The sequence below is a fragment of the Nelumbo nucifera genome, chromosome 3, assembly GCF_055504915.1.
Source record: "Nelumbo nucifera cultivar China Antique chromosome 3, China Antique-T2T, whole genome shotgun sequence".
Taxonomy (NCBI): Eukaryota; Viridiplantae; Streptophyta; class Magnoliopsida; order Proteales; family Nelumbonaceae; genus Nelumbo; species Nelumbo nucifera.
Genome location: NC_142651.1, coordinates 41,461,928 through 41,478,357, shown reverse-complemented (window position 1 = coordinate 41,478,357; position 16,430 = coordinate 41,461,928). Strand labels below are relative to the sequence as shown.

The following is a 16,430-nucleotide window of genomic DNA, read 5'->3' as shown; positions in this document are numbered from 1 at the left end:
CTAACCTGGGCCCAACCCCAACCCGTTCCGCATATATTTAAACTTGTACATCTTGTGTATAATGTATACATATGTATACATGTTATTTTACATTATATTATATATTTTATATATAAATATATAACATGACATATATAATTTATATTATATAATGTATAAAATAAGTTTATATGCATGTTATGTCATTTAATATATATATATATATATATATATATATATATATATAATGTTTTATATATGAGTGACGTTGGCCTGGAATCAAATTTGCCCCGGCCCGAGCCCATATAGACCTGGGCTAGGGCTTATATTTCAGGCCCAGAACCTCAGGCCCGGCCCGGGCCTAAGCTATAACCCTTATCATAGGTGCAAAGCCTGGCCCAAGCCCAACCCAGAATGATGATCTAAGTCTTTATATAAATTTCAAGAGTTGAATACTTATAATTACAAATATTTTATTAAAAAACCATTATTATTTTTAATGTAGCAAATAGCAAATTTCTTTTTATTGGCAAAATTGCAAGTTATAATATCTAAATTAATAGACTTTAAAATGTCGACAAATCCACCGAACAAAATAGATATTTCGATCCGACCTGTGCTACTTCCTTGTTTTCCGATACCCACTTGAAACCAACAATTTTAACCAACCCCAATTGTCCACAGCCCAAAATCTCCACCTATAAATAAACAAATTCGCGTCAAATTTCTCGTTTACCCTTTAGACTCTGAGATCTCGAAGGTGTTCCGCCGTTCTTATGCCTTGTCAAAATTAAGTTCTACTTCATTTTTAGATTTGAGGTGCAGTCCAAGTTTTACTATTTTCTGGCTGTACACATTTAGCAGTCATAGAGGGTCGAGAATCGTCTGGGAGAGGACTCCTCTTATTTGATTCATCTTATAATGACCACGATGGTTTTAGTTTGATGGTATCATTTCAAATGGATAAGATCGATGGAGAGGTGCGACTTGTTCTTCTTTTTATCAGTCTTCTGGTTTCTTGATAACTCAAGAAAAGTTGAGTATTGTTTACGAGAAGTGGTGTTTGTTTGTATACCTGCCCTGTTTTTCTGACCATGATTTAGTATGGAAGAAAGAAAAAAGAAGTGAACCCTTTTCCTTTCAATCGTAGGCTAAAGGCTGCTGAGTGAACACGAACCTCATAAGCCTGTTCTTCTTGGCCGTTCACAGAATCACAATTTTATTTGCTTCGGTTTTCTTTTTCTGGTTGTAAAGTTGATTTCGATATTTTTCTTTTAATTTCTGGTTATTTCAAATATTTATTCTTTATTTCACTTTTATCTTACGTTTCCCCCCAAGTGTGTTTAAGAGCACTGTCTCATGGAACGAATAGATAAAAGACATATTTAACACAATTTCTTTCTCTTTTTTTTTTCTCATAAACATCTTGTGCTGTTATAGTTATTAACGCTTGTATTATTTTGAATAATGTTGAAAAGATGCCGGAATCAATTAAAGACACAAATCAGGATGATGAAGAGGAAGAAGAAAATGGTGATAGTAATTCTCTTCGGTTGTCACAAGCATCGCTTCTCCCAGAGCTAAACCTGCTTATGCTTCTTTATGTTTCCTCTTTAGCGTGGGATGAATGTTTGGATTCCAGTGAGAAAACTAAGAAGGGAAGTGTGAAAGACGATGAAGCTAAACGTTCTCTATCAAAGGCACATACTCTAAGGCGAGAAACAAATAACTGTACATTTGTGACTCAAAGGAGGCCAAAGTTTCTGACAAAGATAAGGGACTCAAGGTAGGTTTACTAACCTTTATGTACACCTTTTCAATTTAACAACTGAATGCATTAATTAGTTACTTGGTTCTTTTGTTTTTCAAATTTTCCTTATTTGGGCTGTTGGAGTTAATCAGATTAAAGTTTACGAATTGTATCAGACTAACATATATTACTATTATTTGAGTAAACCAAATTTAGAAGCGTAATCCTAACGAATCAGGTTCTCCTAAAAACTGTGAATTGCAAACTATGAACCCAGATTTGAACTGAAATTCAAATTTTTCTTAAGATGGTATTAGAGCCTGTTTGACCAAGTGGTCTAGTGTTCCATCCTCATCACCTCCATTATAATCAATTAAATTTCAGCACAAGGTACGAGTAGGTCTGTGCTTGTCCACGTTTCAAGCCCAATGGGCTTTTATGTGAGGGGGCGTGTTAGAGAACAAAAACCTATTCATGGACCTCACCTAACAGCATCAAGATGAATGGGATTTCTGCTGCCAGTAAAAGAGTTTAGAAAAAAATGGGGAATTACAAGGATTAAACAGAGGGATTTGGATATTTTAGAACCCAGTTGAGACAAACTTGGAAGTTGTCTTACTACTAGTTTATTTATCTCCATTTCTGTAAAGATGAAGGATAATTCTTTGCTATATTGACAGGATAGAAACGATTTCAGAGACAGAAGAGGAAGTTTGGCTGATCTTGTAAAATTTTCTAGTTTAACTTTTCTCCCAATTAATTGTCGGTTTATGGTGACTGACTTCAACTAGTTATGGTTTCTGATGAAAAATCAGGAACATGTTATTGGCTTCTACTTTGCCAAATTTCTATAGCTCCATCAGTGCTGCAACTAGGGGTGGTCATGACCCGAGCTTCTAATGAGCTATTCGAGCTCGGCTTGGCTCTGTTTAAACCGAGTTTCAAGCCGAGCTCGAGCCTGATACATAGGCTTGTTTTCTAACCGAGCCGAGCTCGAGCCCAGTGAAGCTCGGCTTGTGAGGCTCGCAAGTCTAGTATAATAAATAAAATAATTTTTTATTATATACATGCATGCATACATACATATACATATACATTTAAATATATAAATATATTTTTTATAATTCTTAATTTCTTATTTTTTTGTATGTAAAATAAAAACAATTTTTATATGTATATTTTTTATTTTTATATATAATAATAAATAATTTTATAATTCTTATTTTGTTGTATGTAAAATAAAAAATATTTTTATATGTATAATTTTTATTTTTTAGAAAAAACTTGGCTTGTAGTCGAGCTCGAGCCAAGCCGAGCTCAAACTTGCGAGCTTTGAACCGAGCCGAGCTCGAGCTCGAGCTCAAGTCTCTACCTCAAGCTCGAGCCCAAGACTATTTCAGCAAGCCGAGCTTGAATAGCCAAGTATTCGGCTTGGCTTGGCTTGAATCCACCCCTAGCTGCAAGGCCTTTTGATCTGATAAGGAAGACAATACAAACTTGGCCAAAGAATAAGTTTGGAAAATGGGGATGGGAGAATTTAAAACAATCTGGATGGAGACTGGTGTATGTTGATTAGCTTCAACAGATTGATTACATAGAGATGCAACAAGGTTTGGGGACTCACTTACCTGAAAGAGTCTTATTTTTTCAACTCTCAAAAGAAATCTCTTAGATTCACAAGCAAAGGTAAAATCTGGATGCCTCATGCTTGAGGTTACGCATAGAAAAAATATAGTTGTTGGAGCATTTAAAGCTGAAGCAAAACTAGTTGTTAACCCACTAACAAACTATCTGCTGGCTAAAATAAATCTGCCAAAGGCTCATTTATAAATAGAGGTGTAACTCAGGTGGGCTGGATTGGGTTGAAGTTCATCCTAGGCCCAACCCTAAAGGTGCAAACCTCATCGGGAGCCCAGCCCGAGGTTAGGCCCAAGTTTATCAACCTAGGCCTAACCTGAGCTTATTCCAGTACAATTCGGGTTGGGTGAGTTGGTCAGGTTTGAAAGAATTTATGAATAATTATTTATATGGTCATTTTTATTGGGCTTTATGGCCCAATTTAAGAGTATAATTAATTGAAAGTATCGACAAATTTCATTTACTAATGTGCATATACATATTTTATACATATATGCATGTATATATTATTAGAAAAAAAGATGGTTTTATATAAATATAATGCATGTATATGCATTTGTTCAGGTGGGCTCAGGTTGGGTTGGGCCAAGCTAGGGTTGGGCTTGGGCTACCTGAGGCCTCAACCCAAGTCCTATCCAAATTTAGGCCAGGCCTGAGTTTTTTGGCCCACCCCAACCCACAGCCTGAAATGCAGGCCCAGCCTGTGCAAAAACTCTGGTTGGGCTCAGGTCAGGCCCGCCCTAGTTGCACACGTACCAATAAACTAGTTGTTAGAAACTCACTAACACACTAGCTATTAGAATATGATCCGGTGCTTCATTGATTATGATTATAGGCTGCATTAGAAAATACCAGAGCTTGTACCCACTTAAAAGGTAATGTTTTCAACCTGTGGTTGAACTGGCCAACTTGTCACCCGTCCAGGTTTCCGGGTCCATTTCACCCTTGAGCCATTTATTTGCAAAACAACATTGACTTTACCTATGACCCAGTTACCTGTCCATTCAAACTGCTGAACTGTTTGACTTGGTTAGTTGGTCATGGGTCAAGCATTATTTTTTCTATTTTATTTGTATGTTTAGCCCATTTTCATTATTAATAGCAACGATGCTCATTTATCACACGCCAATATGATGAGTATATAATATTAGAGACCTACCCAACCTTTTTCTGCAATTTTTTTGTAGTTTTCTTTTCTTACTCTACATTTTTATTCACTTTATATGGTCATTGCTGATTTATGAATTCACAGGTGACTCATTTGGCCCAGATGGTTGAACTGTTGACTCATGACCTGGAGGGAAAATGATTCTGTTTCTAGGTTGTTGTTTAAAACAGTCTAAAGGACAAGTCATTTATTCTTCTATAGAATGACTTTATTCAATCAAAATTAAAACCACTTAGAAGAAATGAAATTGGACAAAATCCACCTACAAGGGAAGAAGTAAAAGAATGCAGAGCAGTTCCAGAAAATGATGAGGGGTAATTCAACTGACAGTCAGGATTTTCCCTTACAACAGTATTTCTGGCATCAGACAGCTAAACCTAAACATTGGCTACAAACTTTTAACAGTTAAATAACTTAGACAGGGAATGAGGCATCTTTCCTAAAGCCTAATCCATTTGCAGTCCTCAATGTGAAATGTATCACCTTTACACTTCATCAGTTCCAATATTTAGAATAAAGCAAGTGAATAAGATCATCAACCTGGAAACTCTCGTTACAGCATAAGAAGGTGAATTATGGATATTTCCTCAATAAGCTGACCAAAAGTGATTTAGCACTTTTGAAAAAAAAAGTAATTACAAGTTTTAGAAAAATTAAGAAATAGAATTGGAATGACAACTTTGTATATTGTTTCATCAAGAATCAAATAATTTCTTTGCTTACTTTGCAGTTTCCATCTTCTTTTACTGTTATTTTAATTTGAAATACTGTATTCAGTTCCTAATCCTTAACCATGTTACTTTCTCTTTCAGTCCCTCTACCAGAAGTATTCATCCAGGCTAGCTGCTTCTTCCTTTATTAAGACCTTATTGCAAAACCCATCATGGGTTTATCCTCCTTTATTTTGATCTTCTCTGACTGCGTAATAGAATCAACTTCCTTCAGCACTTTGTTTTCAGTTTTGTCTCCTTTGAATTAGCTCTAACCACTTTACAAGCCAAGCTCCGTTGATACCATATCGTTAGTCATATCATGTTCCTCCTTTTCTTTGTTCCATGTATTATGTTCCTTCTTTTTCTTTGTTCCATTATCAAATTTGTCCTTTACAGGGCTACTTGAAAGGTAGATTTTATGCTTTATTTTTACCTTTCTTGCTCTAGGGAGCAGCAACCACTCTGTGTAATACAAAATGACAATAATGAGGAAGAAAAGCAAAACAATGGCTCTACTCCAATTATTATTACAGTGCCATCTTGGTGGTTCTCATCAACCAATCCAGACATGGGTAACTTGTAGAGAACACATTCACCTAAGGAAATTGTTCCCTTTAGCCCCTTGGACTTATTTTCATTGGAGCAAATGGGACTATGCACATAAAGGAAGAAGTAACAGTTTGCTGATAGATATGCCCCCAAAAGAAGCCCTAATATCCTTCTAATAGGTGGAACTGTTGATGCTAAGAAGTTGCTTCCCACATGTTTTGACAGACCCATGACGATCAAAAGTGCTGTATAGCAATGGGAAAACATTAGGCTAAAGCAGCTGGTTTTTCAAAAATCAATGCACAATAAATCCAATGATATTGCATTGGTCGTGTCTGTATGTTTGAAAAATGATCAGGTCTGAGATTCATGGTAGTTAATCCTGTGATATTGCATTGTAAAACTTTTGGCTTCAATAAACAGATTCAATTGTTCCATTATACTTTAGCCATGAAGGAAAACTGTGAGGTGAATTAATGATTCTAACCTCTTCCTTCCACTTCAGTCATTCCTGAACAAGCCTGAACTTGATAGATTGGCAGTATTTAACATGATGTTGCCGCCAAAAAAAACATGATATTGCCAGGTGAACTAAGATTTGAGTTGCAGCCAGCTGTGATGCAACAACTCTGTTGCAGGCAATGCTGTCAGACTTGGACCAGATAGAATTAATTATTTTGGTGACTTGGTCATGGGTTGAATGGTTCAACTCATCCAAATAAAAAATGCAAAAAAAAAAAAGAAAAATGAAATTGTTTCTAATGATATTTTAAAAGTTAGTTTACATGAAAATAAGATGAAAAAATAAATACTAGAGGGTATAAAAACTACTAATACATGTAATTGGGGTATATTTGACCAAGTCAACATTCCCCAGAACCAGGCAACCAAAAACCCATTTTGGCTGCTGTTTCCCAGTTTTGACAGTCCAACCGTCCAGTCTGGCTGCACCTGGGAATGAAAACAATGGAGAATATTGAATCATTGTTGGCACAATGCCTTTGGTTACTGATCAACTCTTTTCCAATGGCCATTGCTGCTCTACCTTGTAAGGGAGAATGGTTCAGATAGATAAATGGAGATGATAATAGCTCATACCTGAGAGATATGTAGAGTTTGAATTGTATTTGAAATAGAACTCATATGTTGGATTGAGTTCTTTATTCAATTTTATTTCATAAGTTTTTGAGACAATGGGGGCATTTTATCCAGAAAAAAAAATGTAGAATATTGAAGTTCTAAAATTAAGTCTCAGTTTGGAAAGAGTACAAATATAAATATGTACAATATAAATACATACAAAACAATACAAAATACAAGATTTTGCACTCTACATATTTGTATTTGTACTCCTTCCAAACTGAGCCTAAGGAAAAAATAATTCTAAGACACTGTTACCCTTAGTGTTTTACATTGCTCACATTGCAGAATTATAATTAGTAAGGGTAACATTGCCAAGAAAGATCTAGGAAAATAAGGAAACAGGGAATAAAAAAAGAAACTTAGTGGGTTGGTACTTGGATACACTTTTGGATTTTCATTTCATAAGATTCAAAGAACCAAGGTACATTTTCTATCATGCTAGATTCTTTCTTATAGACTTTAATCAAGGAAAGGAACTAAGAAATCTGATTGTAGTGCAATAGCTTTATGATGAGAAATATAAAACTTTGTATCTAGTCAAAATAACTGAAAATATTTGTTTCATGCAGCACTCACTATTCATGTTGTTCTTGTCTCTTCATTTCTCTTTCTTTTCAGGCATTGCAGAAGAATGTGAAGAAATAAACAACTATAAGTGATAAAGGAGAAAGAAGCCGAAGATAAGAGAAAGTATTGGAAATTATTATCAATTATAGTGTTCTCAAGCACCTCACAAAAGCATGAGGATGAAAAGAAAAGCAGCAGTAGAGTAAGTGTGTAAAATAATTCTTAATTTGATTTTTCACTGTGTCATGGAGTTTTGAACAACAACGAAACTCGATGAAGCTGAAGTTTGTGTATAGATGTAATAAATTTATTAAACATGCCTTTCCATGTGTTTTCTTACCTTACATATTCCTCTTTGTCTTGTATATTTCCCTTGAGCATTGAAAACTAAAATGTTTTTTTGTTAGAGAGGAGCTCTCAGACTTAAACCCGCATACTTATGTTTGTCAGTATTAGAGTTTGCCATTGCACCACTAAGCAAAGGCATTGATGATGGAAGCAATTGCAATATAATATAAATACTATCAGAGGTTTGCACGTACATGTAAGTTTGAATAGTTAATTAATTTTTGGATAATTATTTGTGTATCCTGTGATTAAATTTTGTTTGAAATGTTGAGTTCCTTGGATTAGACAAGAACGATGATGGGCTGTTTCTCAGTCTGACTCGGCCAGTGAGGTTGTCGTCCGAGTCTTAGACACCGGGGTGTAGTCCAGTAGCTTGAGCTTTGGCAAGGGGCTTGCCGGCTTTGGCCCAACTGATCCAAATTGTTCGTTAGGCTGTTTTGATTGCAATGCGAATAAATTTATACTGATACAAAACCATGACAGTGCAAATGATTTGAGTGTAAATTCTGACCTATTTTTATTTCAAATTTTAGCTTATTTTCTTTGCTTGCAGTACAAACTTAAACAAGAACTTGCATTTTTTACATTTGCACTCTCATGCATTTGTACGACACAGCCATAGGCTCAGTTGGGATTCTTGGGAAGGAGTGCAAATACAAATATGCACAGTATAAATACATATAAAATAATACAAAATGTAAGGTTTTGCACTCTACATATTTGTATGTGTACTCTTTCCAAACTAAGCCTAACAGAATAAACATCCTCTCCCCAACTCTGTGGAAACTTTAGGGCAGGTTTGTTTTTTGGGTTTTGAGAGGGGATTTTCATTGATCAAGATATTATGTTCTTTTTCGAGATTTATGTGGATTTCTCACCTAGGGGAAAGTTGATTACATTTGGATGGAACAAAATTTCTCACCAGTATATATGTATATATATACTGGTTGCCTTTGCTTAGTGGTGCAATGGCAAACTCTAATACCGACAAACATGAGTATGCGGGTTTAAGTCTGAGAGCTCCTCTCTAACAAAAAGACATTTTAGTTTTCAATGCTCAAGGGGAAATATACAAGACAAAGAGGAATATGTAAGGTAAGAAAACACATGCAAAGGCATGTTTAATAAATTTATTACATCTATACACAAACTTCAGCTTCATCGAGTTTCGTTGTTGTTCAAAACTCCATGACACAGTGAGCAAAGGTCAAAGTTGACAACATTTGAATTTACTTAGGAATAAATGCACTTACTTGGGTAAGTAGGGGTGTTTATAAAAAACCAAAAAATCGAATCGCAAAATGCGGTTAATCGAACCGATCGGTATATATATATGTATATTTTATTAATATTTTTAATATATGTCACATATTTTCTATGTATTATATATAAATATATAATTATATTATATTTATAATGATCTATTTATAAATATATTATATATTTATAATATAATATTATACATATATTTATATAATATATATTATAAATATAAAAAATAAAAAAACCAAAGAACGGAATCGGTCAAAAACCGAAACTGATGGTCCGGTTAATTGGTGGTATTGGTTCAGTTTCAGTTTGACAAAATGAAAAAACTGGTACCATCGGTTTGGTTTACAAAAAAGGGCCATAGTTTGGCTAATCGAACCATGGACACCCCTATGGGTAAGTATTTCCCAAGAAACACTTGTATGGGTAAGTAACTTCCCAAAAAAGCAAACAAGGCCTAAGATGTGCCTTTTGGGATTGCATTCTATTGGTGTAGTGTTAAAAGAAAGACAAATCCAATATGCGCGAGATCTGTGAATCCACTGTCTTGTGGATGATAGTAGAAACGTTGATCAAATCCCGATCAATCTATACAAGGGTAGAACCTCTTCACTTTTCTGACGTCGACTAGACAACCAATATGCAGCTTGATTTTTCTCTTTGTGAATGTGCTTGTAGTTCATATTTAGGTTGAACTCTTGAACCAGCTTCCTATGCTTTGACATTGTTTCGCATCTCCTTGGAGTTCACATCTACCCCCCACAAGGGGGTGCCCCACAATGCCCCACAGTACATCTCGACCATGTATTGGGGACATCTTCTGATGATAATACGGAAAATGATAAGACATTATTGGGAGATGTTCTCAATACAATGTCGAGATGTGCTACAAGGGGGCGCCGCCCCCTTGTGGGGTGCAGATGTGAACTCATCTCCTTGATGGTTTGATCTTCACTTGCAACACTCCTATGGTGATAAAAGAAACTCCTTCAATTGTGATTGCAACATCTCTAACTTGTAAAGCAAGTTTATGGGCTGCTAATGCAGCCTACATTATTGCCACTATAATAGAAGAGTTACCAGTTGAACCCATTTTTGTTGTGATGACCCACCAGATGTGCTGTGGCTGCTAATGCAGCCCTCACACTGACCTCATAGGCATATCCTACCATGTATTGGGAACATCTCCCATATTTATGTGTTATTATTCATTATGCATGAATAGATCTGTTCATGGGCCGGGCGGGGCTTTGCCTCTTTATCAACAAAAAATGTGCAGGCCCAAGTTGGAGCCTAGCCCAACCACCGGGCCTAGATCTTGAGCTTGAGCCCGAAGCCCGATCTATACACGAAATGTCTTATTTTTAGTGTATTTTTATAAACTAATATTATATTAATTTAGTAATAATTTAATAAATTAATAAACTAAATTGTATTTCCAAATAGTAAATTAGTATTTATTAATAATTTAAGAAACCAATATATATATATAACATAAGTACTTTTTTATTATATGCAAGTATGGGTAGGGCTTGGGCCCGGGCCGGGCCTATTTGAGAAAGCTTGAGCTTGGCCCAAAAAATGATCGGGGTTGGTATTAAGTATTTAAAGCCCAAACCTAAGCCAACAAGTCTGAAATTTTGTCCAAGCCCAAAAAATAATGAATCGGGCCGTCGGACTACTCGACCCATCAACAGGTCTATCCATGAGCATCCCCCTACTAAGTATGGGCTAGTATTCTGATATATTTTTTATTCATGTATGTTGATCATTTTTGTTCAACACCAATTTTTTATTACGTCGTCACTTAAATGTAGTAAAGTGCAACTACAGAATGATCAAAGATTTACTCAGGTGATTCCTTGAACGACGCCCCAAGAACTTTCATCAAAGTCAATGTTGATGGGGCAGTGGGCCCTCTATGTTCTTGAATTGGTATTATTGTTCGAACCCATTTGAGTCAGTTGGTTTGTGGAAGGTCTGTTTGTGCTCCAATATCTAATTTTGAGATGGCTGAAGCATTGGCTTTCAGAGATGGTTTACAATTGGCTCAAGATTTATCTCTCACACACATTGTTCTTGAAGGGGATGCATAGAAGATTACTAATATCTTGTTAGATCGTTAGTCTGAGGTCCCATTGCAGCTTCATACAGTCATAGCCGATTGCAGGAGTCTTTTGCAAGGTTTTCATCAAGCTCATATATCCTTCATCCCTCATACAAGCAATAATTCTGCTCACACTTTGGCAAAATTTGGTTGTACTTTGTCGAGGACCCAAACTTGGTCCATCTCTCTAGATTTTCTTTTGCCTGTACTAAGAGCTGATTCAGTGCAATGAATGATTTAGCCTACGGGCTTTTTACAAAAAAAAAAACACCAATTTTTTATTATTTAATTTAAGAGATTAAATTAAGTTTTACTTTTATAGAGAAGAGAAATGATTATATAATTGTTTTTTTATTTAACTACCCACACTTTTGAAAGAGTGGTTTGACATGTGGCTAAGCTTGAAGACTCCTAATTGAAAATGGAGTTAACCACTCTCATTTTTTTAAGTGATGTGAATTCTATTTGAAAATGGGAGCAAATCACTTTTGAAATGCTATTTGCTGAAAAAATAGGAACCCACGTATCTTAGTAGGGGCTTTAGAAATAGGAAACTTTGATATCCAATATGATGATAAAAGAGATTAAAATAAATGCAATCATTGTTTCAAGAAGAAAAGAAATTATCAAAAGTTCATTAAATCCATAATTTTTTTGTTAAACTTATACTATATATAAAAGTGTGAATGTAGTGTGGAAGTTTTTTTGGACTAAAATTACCCTCTATTTCTTTGCTTAGGAAAGGGTGTAAAAATCCTTTTATTATAGTTTTAATGTCAGCTTTTATAGTTACTAAAATGCCCATATTTGTGTATTTAATCCATCTCTAATTGTAAGGGTTGAAAATGTAAGTTCAATTATTACTTTTCATCTCATTTAATCTCCTCTAATTAAATCTTATACTTAACGTATTAAATTTCATTTTCTCTTATTAAATCCTATATTTTAAAGTTATTTTCCACTAATAATTGCTACTAATTAGATCTATATCAATATTTTTAATAGTATAAATCCATATATTTTAAAATTGACTCAAAAACAAAACCATTTTTTATCCAAGTGGTGGTTAAACAATTCAACCATCCAAATTGATCAATCTACCAAGTCATAGTTAGGTAATAAAAATTTTAAAATAGAAATAAATATGAAAAATTACAAAAATTGTAGAAAAAGTAGACACATTTATGTAATCAAATTAAAAAATAAGTATAAGAAACAAAAATTATTTTTATTGATAATGAAAATGAAATACATAATTTAAAACTAGCTAAAAATGAAATATAAAAATTAATAATAAATAGTTCACCTTTTGGGTTAAATGTATTAAACTTTAACATCATAAATAAATAATAAAAATTAATAAAATAAAAAATACAAAAATAAAAAGTGCATACATCTTGCAAAAAAGTATTCAGACACATGTATAATATCATATATTTGTCTTATTAAACAAAAAGTAAGTGTAAAATATCATAATTAGTTTTACACACAAAAGTACAAAAAAACTATAGTAAAAATTGAGCACAATTATAATTCTATATTTATACTACTATTAAAAATATGAATAAGATTGTGGAATTTTCTTTTGACTAAAATACTCATTTTTGAATTTAGTCAATATTTAATTGTGATGTTCAAATTATAAATTGAATTACAACTTTTCACCACATTCAATTCATTCTATTTAAATCTTACATTTTTTTTGATAAATGAACAAAAAAAAAAGATACACAAAAAAAATAAAATATTAAAAAATGAAGAATTTAGCCAAGCAATAAGGGTGCAAATGGATCATATCATGATCCAATTCGATCCTTTTTGTTGAATTCGAATATCCCAGTCTAGATCTTCGATGTGGATTGGGTCGGATAATATGATCCAATCAGAAACTGGATTGAATTCGAATCACTTCCTATCTGATCCGATATATATATTGCATTTTGTAAATTTGTTATATTATTTTTTTATAAAAGATGTATATTTATGATGAAAATAGTTGAAAATATACTTGTATTTTTTGTTTTTCTTTTTTTTAATTGTTATATTTTAATTTTCTTTTAATATTTTATTATTTTTAGATTAAATTGGAATGAATCAGAACCAATATTTGACTTCCTCATCGGATTCATATTCAAATCCATGTTTATGAGATGCGATTAGATCTTCTACTAATAGTATTGGTTCAGATTCAGATATACCCTAATTTGAATTCAATCCAATCAGTTTGCATCCCTACCAAGCAGGTAGGTTGGCAATGATACCTAAAATTTCACAACTCAATTCAATTATCTCATATTTGGATGGGGTGTTTATATAATCATATTTGGATTTTGTAATCTACATTCGATTAATAATAAAAAATATAAAATATAAAAACAAAAAAATACATAAAAGTTTATAGAAAATTTTGGATATATTACCTATCATTATCATTATCTAGAATTACCACATGAAAAGCACTTGCATGCTTACTAGTTTTTTAGTGAAATTATAGATTTATGGTTTATTTTACTACGAATTAAATTTTTTGTTAATTAATAGAATTTTAGTTCATGGTCAATTAAAATGTATTGTTGAAAAGCTTAAATGCTAATTAACAATGAATTGAAATTTTGATAAATTTACTGTTAAATGTATGGTTAAAAAATGGTTAACCTCTCTTTTGTTAATTAAATTACTCAACTTGTTGACCTAGGACCAAACCTGTCGCCTAGAAGCTCCCCTCTTCTTAACTCATTTAGGACCAAACCTCTCTCTCTCTCTCTCCCCCCTTCTTCTTGTTCTGTATCATCCTTAAAGATACATCAATGTTTTAAAAACCAATATGGAGGCTGAACTGTTGTTGCATTCATATCGTGGGTCACTTTGTTTACCCAAATCAAATAGGTTAGAACATGATACATCAGCAAAATCTATATATACATACATACATACATATATTGGCAGGTTGCAAACATTGAGGCACAAGTCTCTCTCTCTCTCTATCTCTCTCTCTCTATCTATTTATCTACCTATCTATTTATCTATATATATATATATATTAATGAACTTGTAATTATTTCAATTTTATTCACAAATGTGTAACTATAACATTGAATTCCTAAATGGTGAAACATTAATTACTTAAATACTAATAGTTTATTTACATTAATTATATTACTATTAATCAATCAAAATTTTAGTTTGTTTAATTTATCAAAGTTGTATCTTTAATTATAATTAGCATTAATTAAATGATTAATTGATATTACAAATAGTATTATAGTTTTAATTTATTAACTAATTACTTTTTTATTTTCGTTTGCAGTAAATGGAACTATAACGTTTTTTTTTGTTTTATGTCAATAATAATTAATTTGGATGCTAATAAGCTTTAAGTTTTATTAATAAAATTTATTAAGTAATAATGCTAAATGTCTAGAAGTTTAAATCTTTTAACTTAACAATAGTTAATAAAATTCTATGTTAACGTAATTACTTGTATTTCATTTAAATTACTGAATACTGATAATGTAATTTTATTTGCATTTTCTATATTTATTATTTAAATGGAATCTACATTATTTTTAATTTCGTAGAATTAACCAGTCAAGTTGGGCCACGATTCAGTCAATTAAAAACTGAGCTCACTTTAATCAATTATAGATGGGTTACTTTTGCTGGTCAAATTGATCCTTGAACCCATGATTCATCTGGTTAAAATACCTGATTTACTCATCTTCTTCGCCCGTATTGGCCAGAACAGGCATGATTTAGAGGATTCTTCTAAATCCGAGAAAACAATGGCATACAGGAGGACATCAAGGTTTATTTATTTATTTATTTATAGAAACCGAAATGTGTTACATAAGCCGAAGGTAGTATGTCTCCACGAGTCTACAAAACAAATGAGTAGGGGTGAGCAAACGGTTTATTTGATTAAAAATCGAGTTGAATAAATTGAAAATTTTTATTCGGTTTTTAGTCATTTTGGTTAAAATCGAATTTCAACATTATATATATTGTAGTGCATATAATAAATTATATATTTTAATACATAATATAATACAATATAATATATTTTATACATATTATATGTGTATTATATAAATATATATTATAGATAATAAAATTCAGCTAGTTCCATTTTTTCGATTAATCGAATTTCTAAACCTGAAAAATGAAATTTTACAAAATTGAAATAACCAAAAATAAAAAAAAAACGAACCAGAATAACTAAAACCGAAATTTTCAAACAAATTAGAAGAAAAATTAGAGGGGTCAAGAGAGAGAGTCCCCCGAGTAATCTAGCGCTAAGTAAGATAAAAGATCCGTCGATTAATCTGCCTCCCGGAGGACATGGTGGCAAGCAATCACTTACTGCTCAAGTTCCTATTGTTTGAAGACTTCCTATGATAGAAAGGTTGAATGTACTTGTGAGATTGGTGTGAGGTGCGCTCAGCGCTTTGTTACGAGCAGATCCCAATTCCTTATTAGGCAGTTACATGCACAACTCCCATTGTGCTTAGTTCAAAATTAAATTAATTTTGAACATCAAGAATAGTGGTCAGACCCACCGAATTCATTTTATCATATTGGGTTCTCCTCTTTTTTGTTATCCATTGTTACGTAGGCCATTTTGGATTTTGTATGATATTGAGATATTCTTTGTACAGTTTGGGCCTTGGGCTCGAGCATAGCCTCTATTTTTAAAAATCTTCTCATTCTGTTATTCCACAATAATCGGATTAAGAAGCTTATTTTTAAAGGTGCAAAGATCAAATCATGATGCGAGATCGGATCCTATTTGGTTGAATTCAGGTCACCCTCTATATGATCCGATGTATATTATATATTTTTAAATATATATATATATATAATTTATTTATAAATATATTGTTATATTATTTTTTTATAAATTTGTTATATTATTTTTTTATAAAAGCAAGTATATATATGATGAAAATAATTAAAACATATTTGTATTTTTTATTTTTATTTTATTTAAATTAGTATATTTTATTTTTTATTAATTTATTAATTTTTAAAGAAAATAAGTCGGATCGGATCAGATCCGAAGATCCGACTTACCGATAGGATTCAAATTCAAATTGAGTCCTATCAGATCTCATCAGATCTTCAGGTCAGATTGGATCTGACATGAACAATGTTGGATCGGATTCGAATATACCTTGATTTGAATCTGATTTGATCCATTTG

At 32.6% G+C, this 16,430-nt stretch overlaps 1 protein-coding gene across 6 annotated transcripts; it reads left to right on the top strand.

The window, feature by feature from the left end:
* The first annotated feature begins 592 nt into the window (after nucleotides 1-592).
* LOC104603957 (uncharacterized) lies at nucleotides 593-11,191 on the top strand. 6 transcript variants are annotated; one of them, XR_736298.3, is made up of 4 exons: nucleotides 606-1,014; nucleotides 1,458-1,765; nucleotides 7,559-7,709; nucleotides 10,979-11,191. XR_736298.3 is itself a non-coding variant. In XM_088899694.1 (3 exons), the coding sequence occupies exons 1-3, from the start codon at nucleotides 952-954 to the stop codon at nucleotides 5,376-5,378; spliced, it is 402 nt and encodes a 133-aa protein (XP_088755820.1). In that variant the 5' UTR covers nucleotides 593-951; the 3' UTR covers nucleotides 5,379-7,552. The 6 variants fall into 6 exon arrangements, 4 of the variants coding, with proteins under 4 accessions (XP_088755820.1, XP_088755822.1, XP_010266447.1 ...); XR_016083487.1 differs by having other exon boundaries at nucleotides 10,942-11,191; XM_088899694.1 differs by lacking the exons at nucleotides 7,559-7,709; nucleotides 10,979-11,191 and adding an exon at nucleotides 5,348-7,552 and having other exon boundaries at nucleotides 593-1,014.
* Nucleotides 11,192-16,430: the final 5,239 nt, after the last annotated feature.